Here is a 13,234-nt window from a genome sequence, read left to right as displayed (position 1 = left end):
ATCGTGACACAAATATTAGAAGTTTTGTTGGAACAGTCATGATTTCATTAAAAATACATCAATTTATTTTTACAAGATATAGAAAAAGACTACTGATGCGATTAATCTGTCTGTCTGTCTGTCTGTTTGTCTGTATGTTCTAATGAAATTGTAACGTCGATCGTTTGCACATTTTTCGACTCCAAGTATTTGTCTCTTCGTTTCGTCACTTCCATTTTTTATTTCCTCAATGACAACTATCATAGAAAAGTTTTTAAAACGCATAAATCAGTGCCTAGCTTCTTCTTTGACAAAGGGTGACAGAATTTAAACTTTTAAAAATTAATTTTAATTGAATCTCTAACATTTACTACAATTGCTGATGGATTACAATGGAACTAGCGGTAAGTACCAGTGATTAAAGCATATTTGATATGAAGATATTCTAATTAATAAAATTAATACTAATTCTTGAAGTAATAATTATTGCAATACTTTTTGCATCATGAATATTCAGTCTATTTGAGAGAGAGAGAGAAAAAAAAGACACGCTGCATGTAGATGTTCTAACCCTAACCCAAATGCTGACTGACGTCTTTTATACTTATTGTTAGGCCATTATGTACACACAGAATTGTCGATGGATATTCCGTTATTTTATAATGATAACCAGGAGCACACGGTGGATGTGACCGGTTGGCAGGGGATGCTCACTCCTTCATGGTACCTGATCCCATCTCTGATGTTTTAGAGGCCCGTGTTTCGCTGCTCCTGATTTTTATTGTTTCTGTGGCAGATTTTGTCCTGTTACAAGCTAGGGGGGGGGGGTTGATTTAAATTAAGAAAACTAATGGAATTCTATCGCAAATAGTCTTTTCAAGATTGCTAACAAAGAAGTCAAAGCCTTGGTTAAAAACTAGTAAGGTTTAATGATCCCTTTCAAAGGTGGATAATAGATAAATTAGATAGCCATGGAACTCCTAAATTAAAATAATGAAGTAAACATGCATTTTATTTTGTTTCACAGTTCCGAGAAGGGTTGCATGGATAGACACAAATAACAGTACAGAGTATCATGACGTGACAACCTCGATTATGCTCAGAAAAGAAAAACCCTACAAGGTTCTCTCTGACCCCGGGAGAAGCGCCGTCACCGTCTCCCTCCACCTACCCTCAGGGGTCAGCGATATAGCGGTAACGCTAAACCACTGTTCCACATCTGATGAAGTGCGGATTTATTTTCAAGTGAATTCTGAGTTTCTGTATAGAAGTTATCATGTTGCCAGCTCGGATGATTTCAGCGAGCATACATTTCGAGTTCCATTGAATACGATAAAAATTGGGAACAACAAAATGGTCCTAGGCCTGAACGAGGGAAGTCAAGGGGAATATTTGTTGTCTGATCTAAATATAAGAACTGGTATGTTTAGAAGTTACATGTAATATGTATAGCATTTGAATAAAGAAAACTCGATATAAAATTATATGAAAGGGTTAAAGGCGCCTGGACAGAGATTTGAAGTACATATTTTCTGATTTTTAGTTTCAGTGACTGATATGGCACCCCAAAGAACTTTATTTGGTAATATTTACATTTGCAAATTTTTCCTTTATATAACACTACTAAAAGCAATGCGTATCTATAACTGTATAAATACAGTTTGGGGGTCAAGAGGTCATAGATGTGCGTATAGATAATCGTTCGACGTAATTTCTCAGTGACGTCATAAAGGGTCGACGCGCGTTCAGTGGATAACATACATGCCGTTGGGTTTGAAAAAATAATGCATTTCACGCGTTAAAAGTCACAATCAGGTAAATATAAAGTATGAATTAGTCACAAATGTAAATATAAGTAATAAGGTATCATTTTAAAACATCTATCGGGCTATAAATACGGGTTGGTACGAGATTAAATTCATCATAAAGCCCTTCGGGCTTTATGGAATTTAATCTCGTGACCAACCCCCCCCTTAAATAACCAATATTTGCCCCCCCCCCCCAAATCAAACTTTGATGGAGATATATTCAATTAAGTTCTTAAACAGGGGAGTATATGCGGACTTCAAAGCACTGAATATTTTCATAAGTAATGACGCCATATGTGCGTATTGACGTCACAAACATGACGTAAATTTCAGTTTTTATGAATTTTACAGAAAAATGTACATATTTCGTCGATATTTTGAGTAAAAGTCACCGAGCGCATTGTGTGTTCAGGATCAATATTTTGATATAATGTGTAGAATGATAATATCAATGAAATATATCAATATTGTTTCTGAACAAAATTGCGCTCTATAAATTTTAAAGCTAAAATTGTTGAAATTTTGTCCATTTTGCCTTCTTTCTGAAAAGGGATATAAAATCGGACTATAGTTTGTGACGTCAAAAAAAAAAAATTGTGAATACACTGCTTTGACACTATAATATTTTCTGTTAATTTATATTTCTCATACAATTTATTGAATTCAGCACATTTCAGGAAGTTTTAATCAAAATTTGACTTTTGTGGGGGCAAATATATGCAAAATACCGCATATAGTTCTTTACAAAAATGAGCTAAACATAGTTTCACAGTTGATAAACTAGGTTTATTGACTGTAAACTATAGTTTACAAACCGTGAACTATAGTTTACAATTCCTTAACTATAGTTTTCATCTGTAAAGCTATATTTAATAGTTATAAACTACATATGTATAGTTTACAAAATGCTAATCTAAGTTTATCTGTCTGTAATAAAACTTTAACGATAGATTTTGTTGATAAACATAGATTCACCTCTGTAAACTATAATTTACAATCGTGAACTATGGTTAAGAGTTGTTAATCATAGTTTCACAAATCGTGAAACTATATATATATTTATCAGATCGTTCACTATAGTAAAGAGTTGTAAACCATAAACTATGTTTATCTCATTTTTGTGAATTTGGTGTGCCATATATATATAATTAATTTCTTTCAGTTGTTGAATCTGAAACTTTGTTGAAAACAACTAACACGAGGTTGATGGAATTGATCGAGGCGGATGAGGCCCGCGATGTGGAGGGAAGATTATGTAAAATCCTCAAAACTCCGGGAGAGAGCGCTGCCATCTTCATTTTCCACTTGCCTACAGGCCATCAGCAAGTCCAGCTCATGAATGTGACCTTGAACGGGTGTGGCAGTAGCGAGATGATCGACATTCTTGTGAATTGGGAGGTACTGGTAGAGAAATACTCGGTTGTTAACTCGGGTCACTCAGACGAACAATCGTTCAGCATTCCAGTGAAAATGTTAAGAGCTGGGACGTACAACAGGCTGGTCATCAGACTGAATAAGGAGAGCAGGGAATCCTACTGGCTGCCTCATCTTATCATATTCTACTCAGGTACAATTTAGAGAGAGGTTTTAGAATTTTAATATAAAGAACTAAATTGTAACTTGGAATAACTGGCTAGAATAAATAAACCTGTAGGAACGAAAACAGTGTATATACCAGCTACCTTTTTGAAAAAAATGACGTAATGTGAAAGGTGAAGAAAAGCAATCGATAATAAAGTACAAATATGTATAGATGACATAAAGCATTGATTCCTGGAAATTTCAGAGGTGGGATCAGGTGCGTATGAGGAGTAAGCATCCCCTCTTGACGGGTCACGCCCCCAATCCCCCCCCCCCCCCCGGGCCTTGAGCCCTATACATGTATATTGATCAGGTAGACTTTCTGTAGTCTGTTCAATATAAAAACAAAGGTCTAACAATCAGTATGAAACACGTCAGTCAATATACAGTGAGGTTATATTCGCTAACAAGGTCATTATATAGCGGCCATAGGATTTACTAATATGTATAAGATGATTTTAAACGAGGCTGTTGGAATCCCGTAACTTATCTGTGAGTAGCCAGACTCGCTTTAGATATAAAACCTATTTCAGAGCAAGCTCTCAAGTAGTGAAAAAATTGGGAGACACGATGGGTGTGACCGGTCGGCAGGGGATTCTCACTCCTCCATGGTACCTGATCCCACCTCTGATGTTTTGGAGGTCCGTATTTGCTCTGCTCCTATTTTGTATTGTTCTATGGACCTTTGGTCTTGAATACTGTTCCTTATCTCCATATGTTTCATACGAAAGCCTATTAGGATCAATCTAGAGAGAAAAAAAAATAAAAAGGCGGTATAACGCCTTTTGAAAAGGCGTAATAACGCGAAAAAAGGCGTTATTACGCCTTTCCATTCCAAAAGGCGTTATAATGCCTTTTTAAAAGGCGTTATAACGCCTTTCTAAAAGGCGTTATTACGCCTTTCCATTCTAGAAGGCGTTATTACGCCTTTCCAAAAGGCGTTATTACGCCTTCCCATTCTAGAAGGCGTTATTACGCCTTTCCAAAAGGCGTTATTACGCCTTTCTAAAAGGCGTTATTACGCCTTTCTAAAAGGTATTATTATGCCTTTACAAAAAAGTTATTATGCTTTTTGAATAACCATTAATTTGCATTTAACAGGCCCGTGCTTTTAATAGCCCCCCCCCCCCCCCCCCACACACACACACACTCCACTAACCAAATTCGTGGGGGAAATACTCGGTAAAAATTTATTTAAATGCAATAATTTGTCACAGTTTTACATACTGCAACAAAATGTTCAGGAACAAAGAAACCAATAGTTAATTATAATATTTAAACTATAGCAAGACTTTTCCTCAAAAGTGTGTATGTTTGGAGGGGGTTTACCCCATTCGCACTTGTATTACTGGCCTACATGAAAAGGAAAAGGAAAAGACGTTATCTTATGTTAATTAATATAGAAAGATTTTATTAAAACCATCTTTATTTATGCAATTCTCTATATTCCTGCACATCTCACTGACAACTGTTTGCATTCGTATTAAGAGAAGGCAACACTCTACTTGTGAAGATCTAGAATATAGGCAGACTTATCTTGGAGCTTTGCTTGCCATGTACAGTGTATTAAAATTTATGTCTTTGAAGATATTTTTCTCTTTTCTTGGAAAAAAGCAGGCAACTATTTGCATGGGTATAATGAGCAATTGAAATCAATGACCCTTGGTAGAGGTGTGCCTGGTATGAAAGAAGGACTTAGTTGGTTCAACATTGAAAATATATGACGCATTTAAAAATCTTTTTTCCTGGAAATCTAATTGCTATCTGTTTAAATTATTTTTTGAGAAATTAGTCCTATATCTAATTGTGAAATTCATGTCCCAAAGGTACGATTTCTGCATACACCCCCCTTCGGTGGGGCTAAATATGTTTAGTTATGTATTGAAAGTAAAAGGCGTAATAACGACTTTTTGGAAAGGCGTATTAACGCCTTTTAGAAAGGCGTAATAACGCCTTTTGGAAAGGCATGATTACGCCTTTTGGATGGCGTAATAACGCCTTTTAAAAAGGCTTAATAACGCTTTTTGGAATGGAAAGGCGTAATAACGCCTTTTCAAAAGGCGTTATAATTGCCTTTTTTCGCGTTATTACGCCTTTTCGAAAGGGTTATAACGCCTATTAAATTTTTTTTCTCTCTAGATTGATCCTAATAGGCTTTCGTAATTTCATACACAAGAGCAGGTGATATTGAAAATTATTATGCTTCCTGTCAGTTTGGCTCTATATAACCCATACCCTACTATTCTCGCATAGTGTTCTAAGGATTTATAGAGCGTAACCGTACTATGCCGAAATAGTGCACGGCTTCCATTTTTGAGGAAAATCCGACAACACCCATACCGGGGAGCGAACTCACGACCCCGAGATTGTCAGTCCGACGCGCTACCGATTATGCCACAGACGCCCTTATCTATAGTCTCGTACTATAATATATATAAACTTAGTTTCAAATATTTTATAATTAAAATTAAAAATAAACAAGCAAATTCAAAGAATTGGGGTCCCCCGCTCTCGGTGTCTTTGTGGGTGCGATGTTATTTTTATAACATATTGTGTGTAATGTGAACATCTTATCATATTTCATTTATTTAGAAAGTAACATTGAAGTTTATTTTTTTTAAGGATGAAAACCCTAATCCTGACCGTTAAAAAGTTATGGAGAAGTAAAAAAAAATTTAAAGTAGGTCAACTTCAAGGTCAAGATCAAAGGGTCAAAGTTGTTGATATCTAATGAAAGGTTTTCTCACAAGAATAACATATGTGAAGTATGAAAGCCTTAGCCCTTACTGTTCAAAAGTTATGGTCAAGGTTAAAGTTTTTTCATAAGTACGTAAATCTTTAAGGTCAAGGTCAAAAGGTCAAAGTTGTTGATATCCAATGAAAGGACTTGCCACAACGAATACATATGTGAAATATAAAAATCCTAGTATCCACCGTTCAAAACTTGTGACCAAAGTTAAAGTTTTTTTTAAAAAGTTTTTAAAAAAACTCCAATGTCAAAGTCAAAGGGTAAAAGTTGTTGGCATCCAATCAAAGGTCTTCTCAAAATAATTGCATATGTGAAGTACGAAAGCCCTAGCCCTCACCGTTCAAAAGTTATGGTCAAGGTTAAAGTTTTTTCATAAGTACGTAAATCTTTAAGGTCAAGGTCAAAAGGTCAAAGTTGTTGATATCCAATGAAAGGACTTGCCACAAAGAATACATATGTGAAATATAAAAATCCTAGTTCCACTGTTCAAAACTTGTGACCAAAGTTAAAGTTTTTTTAAAAAAGTTGTTAAAAAAACTCCAAAGTCAAAGAGTAAAAGTTGTTGGCATCCAATCAAAGGTCTTCTCAAAATAATTACATATGTGAAGTACGAAAGCCCTAGCCCTCACCGTTCAAAAGTTATGGTCAAGGTTAAAGTTTTTTCATAAGTACGTAAATCTCCAAGGTCAAGGTCAAAAGGTCAAGGTTGTTGGTATCCAATGAAATGTCTTGCCACAAGGAATACATATGTGAAATATAAAAGTCATGGTATCCACTGTTTAAAAGTTGTGACCAAGGTTTAAGTTTTTAAAAAGTAGTTAAAACTCCAAGGTCAAGGTCAAAGGGTAAAAGTTGTTGGTATCCAATCAAAGGTCTTCTCACAAGGATTACATATGTGAAGTACGAAAGCCTTAGTCCTCACTGTTCAAAAGTTATGGTCAAGGTTAAAGTTTTTTCATAAGTACGTAAATCTCCAAGGTCAAGGTCAAAAGGTCAAGGTTGTTGTTATCCAATGAAAGGTCTTGCCACGAACAATGAATATGTGAAATATGAAAGTCCTAGTACCTACTATTCAAAAGTTATGGCCAAAGTAAAAGTTTGGAATTTTTGTGTAAAAGTATGTCAAACTCCAAGGTCAAGGTCAAAAGGTCAAATTTGGTGGTACCCAAAGAAAGGTCTTGTCACAAGGAATACACATGTGAAATATGAAAGTCATAGCTCCACTAAATCAAAAGTTATGGGCAAGGTTAAAGTTTTTGTGACGGACAGACTGACAGACTGACCGACTGACAGACTGACGGACAGACGGACAGACAGACAGACGAATGAGATTTAATGTCCCCTCGCTTTCGCGAAAGCGGGGGACAACAAAATAATTCTTCTAAAATAGTTTCTTGCAACTCCCCTTCCTTCACTCAAATAATATTCTCTAAAACTATCTGTAGATTATACCTAAAGCATGGAACGTTCAAAATTAAAGAAAAATACTATGACGTACATGTTGCATAATAGAGTAGACGAATGTTACAGGTGATGAAACATTGGGAATGAAGAAAATATTGCCGTTTTTATACAGTAACAACAGTCAGCATAATAATAACAATAGTGTTTGTTTTGCGTGCACTATGCCTAAATAGTAGTCAGGGTTTGACACATAGTGCACTCGCCTCCGGCTCGTGCACCATGTGTCAAACCCTGACTACTATTTAGGCATAGTGCACGCAAAACACAACACTAAATTATATAAATAACTACGAAATTAGGAAAACCGATGATGGAAAAGTTGAAGTCATCTCGGCTGTCTTACAAAGTGTTTTTCCTCTTTTTGTGTAGAGGTTTTTGTTATAATTTTGCTTCATATGAATATAAAAACAGGTCGGCTACAAAAGGAGCCCAATTAGTGCCCATCGGAACAGTTTGTAAGAAAACATGGTCTCCGTAGACTATATATAAATGTTGTCAATGAGAAAATAATTATATAATACACTGTTAAAAAGTCAGAATTATCATGATTCTCTACCGCACCAGTTCCTCATGGCTCCTCTTTCCATCAATTTTGCCAATCTACAATGATAAATATATAAATTTTTTTCAAACCGTAATAATTCTCAAATAGACTGCAGCTTCCTTCATCCGAAAATCTTCCTTTTTTCAGTTGTGACTAATGATATCTGGATCGACACAAATAACTCGGAAAAGTATATTGAACTGGAAACATCAGAAGATTACAGAAATGGGAGACCATACAAAATTTTTTCGACACCGAAAAGAAGTAAGGCGCATTTTATGATCCACTTACCAGACAACAGACCCGCCCAGGAAGTGACGTTGACATTAAACCATTGTAAAACAACTTGTGGCGGATCCATTGATATTCTGGTGAATGGTAAGGAACACCTGATGAATTACGATGGCGCCTGGTGGAAGGACTTTCAGGAGCAAACTTTTCCTATCCCTAAGAAAATACTGAAAGCTGGAGTAAACGTGTTAACAGTGAGACTTAATGAAGGAAGTAGAGGAGTTTACTGGTTATCTGATGTCAAAATAGAATATTGAGAATACCATTCGCTTTCAAGCATTTCTACGACGATTTCAAAAAGTTTTGCATATTTTGATTAACTCTTTGCAACTAACACAATTGTTTAGAAACATACCTTTAATGTTCACGTTATAGAAATACATATTTACCATTTCCCCGCAAGCACTCTATAGCATAGTACGTCAAGTTTCTCTAAAGTTAAGCGTAAATAATATTATGACATAATATTTTAATAAGAAAATAACTTTTCTTATTTTATGAGCATCTAGCAAGTATAAATTAGAAAAAAAAAATTGGCAATAAATTGAAGATTAAATGAACTTTTAAAAGTGCGTAAAAATGTGTGATTGCGGGAAAATGGTATATGCGTGATTTTACGTTAGAAATAGGAAATGGTATATGCGTGACTGCGGGGAAGGGTGTTAATAATTTTTTTCTGATTTAAAATTTACCTAATAAAATATGGTATTTTGTTATAAAAGCATAATAGTATCGTGAAAAAAGCTTTTGTTTGTCAAAAGGTGTAAACATATAAATGCACATAAAACTAGTTTTAATTGTAACGGGGACCGTTACAGATGTTCCCCAAACGCTCCCCAAATCCCTTTTTTGTGCCACTTTCCTGCAAGACATTTTTAAAATATGATCAGTACCAAGGGATTTTATATAAGAATTATTTAAGCTACAATGATACTGACTATATGTTATTTAACTTATTGCACGCGCACGCACGTGCATGCAAATGCAAGATGATCATGGCATGTTGTCTAAACTATAAACATTTCTTAATGTAAGAATCAAAAAGAAAAATCATAAAAATATAAATGTTACCATTTTTCAAATATATTGGTCATTTTGCGTATTGTGCGCGTGCACGTGCATGCATGCATGTCCTTGCATTCAATTCTGATAGTAGCATAATGTAGTAATCTATCCATATTCTAAATTTCATATCCCGTTCTGTTGAGAACCAAGAAAGTTATAGGCATTTAAAGTTTCAGCCAATCAGATTGCAGCACATGTGCATGCGCATGCTTTTATGATACTTATTATATATCATGCTGTAGATATTTATAATGTTTGACTATGTTCAAAATTTCAAAGGATTTTGTCAAAAAACAAGAAAGATATTGAGACTTTAGTTTCAGCCAATCAGAGCGAAGCGCACGTGCATGCGCGTGAGATCTTGCTATTTTGACCATGGCATCATCTCTATACCACTAATATATCCTCACATTATGAGTTTCAAAGCATTTCATCAAAAAATAGAAAAGTTGCGGCTATATCTATTATATTGGTCATTTCACGTGTTGCACGTGCGCGCTCTTGCAAGCACGTGCGCGCAAAATGACGTTGATTCCGCAAATCTACATAACATGTCTACTGACCCTAAAAAGGTTTTACCTACATCGGACGAACAGTTTTCAAGATCATTCCCGGACAAAAAAGTACATAGGAAGAAGAAGAAGAAGAAAAAAAATAATAATAAGAAACAGAGTAAAAACAATATGTTCCCCAACTTCGTTTGGGGAACATAATAAATCTGAAATGGTACCGATATACTTGAATTGTAATCAATAACTGATAAGGAATAATGTAATATAAGAAGAAAAACTAATTATGATTCGCTACTGAAAAATTTATCTATTTAAAAAGACTTAACAATGGTTAGAATGCAAATGTTCCCGTTGTTCTCTTTTGTTGTTCCTGGGAGGTATACCCTCTTGCAAACCATAGTAAAACAATTGTAACCGGAAATAGAACTCTTTAGTGTATAAATTACCAAAGTTACTAGCCAACTTAGCTTAAAGGAGTAAACTATCTCCAGTTATCAATGATCAACCCAGGTAAGGGGATTTCTGAACTATGGTCAACGCGAAATGAAAACACAGTTGTAAGCTTTATCAATTTAATAAAGTGAGAATTAACCGTTGTAAATGATAACAAATGATAAATAATGTCTTATGATCAAAATTTAACAAACAGAAAGTCTTTGAAAATTGCATAGGATTAATAAAGCTTTATCAAAAATGTAATTTAATCTGGTAAGTGAATCACAATAATCTCAATGAATAATCTCAATAAATAAAAAAGTCGTTGTTGAAAAATGAAATAGAAAATGAGAGGAATGTGGAAAACTATGAAGAGTAATTTATGTCCCTATTGAGCTCCCATACTTATGAAAATGGTTAAAAATCCTCAAGAGATGAAAAAAAGATGTAAAGGGAATGAGCTACATCACCCAATATGACTACTATCAACACTCTAGAGTTGAACTGAAAATATCAATGCTAATTCTAGGCTCTAAAAATAACTCACCCAGAAAATAATCAACACCCAAAAATAAATAGTGGTTCTAGAAAATAAACCTGTTATCTACATATCCCTAGACCAGGCAGGACTTAATTGGAAAGGGGAAACTTAATGTACTTTAAATAACCTACATCCTAATTGTTTCCTAACATGTGAAAAACGTGAAACTAAATCTAAGCTAAGACCTAGAGAATTGTTAAACCATGAGGTTTTCTTAGCCCGCTAAGTATATAATCAAATAGTGCTCATAAACCATGAGGTTTTCTTAGCACAGAAATGAGGAACGAACCATGAGATTGTGTTCCCCAACCCAAGTGAAGAAAACTACACGAGCACGGGTTTAAATACCCTAGCTAGGCCCAAAATAAAAGCCAATGACTATCAAAGACCCTAAGCTAAGTTAACCAATCAGAACACAGCTTTCAAAAGTACTACGGAAAGACTGCCAGCATGGATGACACTTCCTGTTTAAAAAGTAAAACATGTGGAATGTCAACTCATGTCCTAACTTATAAAAGACAAATAAAAAAGGACTTTATATGGAACTCATAAATTTACTTACCTCGTCACTGGTCATTTGCAAAATTATTTTGTTAAAACAGATTCTGATGCACACATAAGTACTCTGAAGTTGACATCAAGAAGATGCTTGAGTTTCTGATTGACAATATCTATGTGGTTTTTGGAGACCAGGTATTCCAACAAACTATTGGAATTCCCATGGGTACAAATGTGCTCCGTTATTAGCAGACTTATTTTTATATTCATATGAAGCAGAATTTATACAAAATCTTATGCGTGAAAAGAAGAAAACACTTGCTGTGGCCTTCAACTCGACATTTAGATATATCGACGACCTATTCTCAAATAATAATGATAATTTCCATTCCTACGTCGATACGATATATCCTGGTGAGCTTGAGATAAAAGATACCACAGAGTCCGACACTTCTGCCTCATTTTTGGATATTTTACTAAAAGACACTAATGGTTATCTAACAACCAAGCTATATGATAAACGTGATGACTTTAACTTTTCTATCGTCAACTTCCCTTACTTATGCAGCAATATACCTTCATCACCTGCATACGGAGTATATATATCTCAGTTGATTCGATACGCAAGAGCATGCTCTACGTATGAACAATTTCTTAAACCAGGTAAATTATTGACAAGCAAGTTGATGAAACAAGAATATAAGCAGTCAGTGCGGATCCAGCAGTCTCGCAACTGTCATGGTCTAGAATCTTGCTTCATCGCGATCGTTCGTCTCAGGCACAACACATGGTCCTTGCATACAAACATAGTACTCTAGCTCTTCAGTATCGTCTACTTCTAAAGACATCAGCTGTAAACTTGTGCGAGAAATTGAATAACAAGGATTATAAAAGTATTAAAACAAATCAATCATATCATCAATGGAAGTTTTGAAGTCAATATATCTCTATGAAAAATAACTTTAAAATTAAAATCTTAAATTCTAAGACTTTAAATAATATCTGAATGAATATGGAAAGTTAATCAATATAGTTATCTACCAAATTCAGAATCCACTGAATTAATGTGACCAAGTAATTACATATTTTAATTCATATATTTATTTAGGCTAATACCGTACTCACTTTTGTTAACTTATTTCTTATTCGATTATTGAATTTAGTGTGTATGATTCTAATATTTTGTAAAGGCTTTTGTCGAACACTCTTTGTAATCTCATTCCTGACTGGCGTATTTTTAAAATCAACTCAATCCACTTGCGCAGTAGGTCTGGGTATAAATACTCATGTTCGATTGAAATTACTTGTCCCGCCAGCCAGTTTTTCAAGGTCACACTTCTCGAGGCCGTGCTGTCCGTAAAGGTATTTGCTATTGAAATGCTTTTCTTTTTTCATAACTTGTTATTTTTTCTCATAATTTATTATTTTCATTCTATTTTGTTATAATTTATGTATATTCTTTTTATAGACACATGCCATTGTCGTTTGTTGCTGTTTAATAAAGATTTAATCTAAACGTGACCTGGTCTTGTTACTGCTCGGTTACATTAAAACCAAAATGTTATCAAGTAGCGCGCAAATACTTATATTGCATTGCTGAGCCGCGTTTGCACTTCAAGGCATTAACGCGTTTTGTAAATTGAATTCGGTATTATTTTTCATTTATGACAATTATAAACATATATATTCGAACATATATTCATTTGTTTTTCTGAAATTGTTATATACATGTGTAGTGGTCCTGGAGGAGCTGGGGACGAATTCCCC

The 13,234-nt window shown here is 34.7% G+C and overlaps 2 protein-coding genes across 2 annotated transcripts; both read left to right on the top strand.

Annotated features, from left to right (window-relative positions):
* The first annotated feature begins 302 nt into the window (after positions 1-302).
* LOC134231829 (uncharacterized) lies at positions 303-1,473 on the top strand. Its single transcript, XM_062713805.1, has 2 exons — positions 303-383; positions 1,007-1,473. The coding sequence occupies exons 1-2, from the start codon at positions 362-364 to the stop codon at positions 1,420-1,422; spliced, it is 438 nt and encodes a 145-aa protein (XP_062569789.1). The 5' UTR covers positions 303-361; the 3' UTR covers positions 1,423-1,473.
* A 1,520-nt stretch (positions 1,474-2,993) lies between these two features.
* LOC134231807 (uncharacterized) lies at positions 2,994-8,828 on the top strand. The gene is made up of 2 exons (XM_062713778.1): positions 2,994-3,354; positions 8,273-8,828. The coding sequence occupies exons 1-2, from the start codon at positions 2,994-2,996 to the stop codon at positions 8,671-8,673; spliced, it is 762 nt and encodes a 253-aa protein (XP_062569762.1). The 3' UTR covers positions 8,674-8,828.
* The last annotated feature ends 4,406 nt before the right edge of the window (positions 8,829-13,234 follow it).

Source organism: Saccostrea cucullata, unplaced genomic scaffold (assembly GCF_032062105.1).
Source record: "Saccostrea cucullata isolate Sc308-1 unplaced genomic scaffold, CSIRO_AGI_Scuc_v1 ctg1220, whole genome shotgun sequence".
NCBI lineage: Eukaryota > Metazoa > Mollusca > Bivalvia > Ostreida > Ostreidae > Saccostrea > Saccostrea cuccullata.
This window is presented reverse-complemented; position numbering and strand designations above follow the sequence as displayed.

What these genes read in the sequence shown, in the direction of transcription:
- LOC134231829 (XM_062713805.1), top strand. Translation starts at nt 362, where the DNA reads ATGGATTACAATGGAACTAGCG. An exon ending in GGATTACAATGGAACTAGCG is followed by an intron (nt 384 to 1,006) that starts GTAAGTACCAGT and finishes TTTGTTTCACAG; the next exon opens with TTCCGAGAAGGGTTGCATGG.
- LOC134231807 (XM_062713778.1), top strand. Translation starts at nt 2,994, where the DNA reads ATGGAATTGATCGAGGCGGATGAGGCCCGCGATGTGGAGGGAAGATTA. An exon ending in TCTTATCATATTCTACTCAG is followed by an intron (nt 3,355 to 8,272) that starts GTACAATTTAGA and finishes TCCTTTTTTCAG; the next exon opens with TTGTGACTAATGATATCTGG.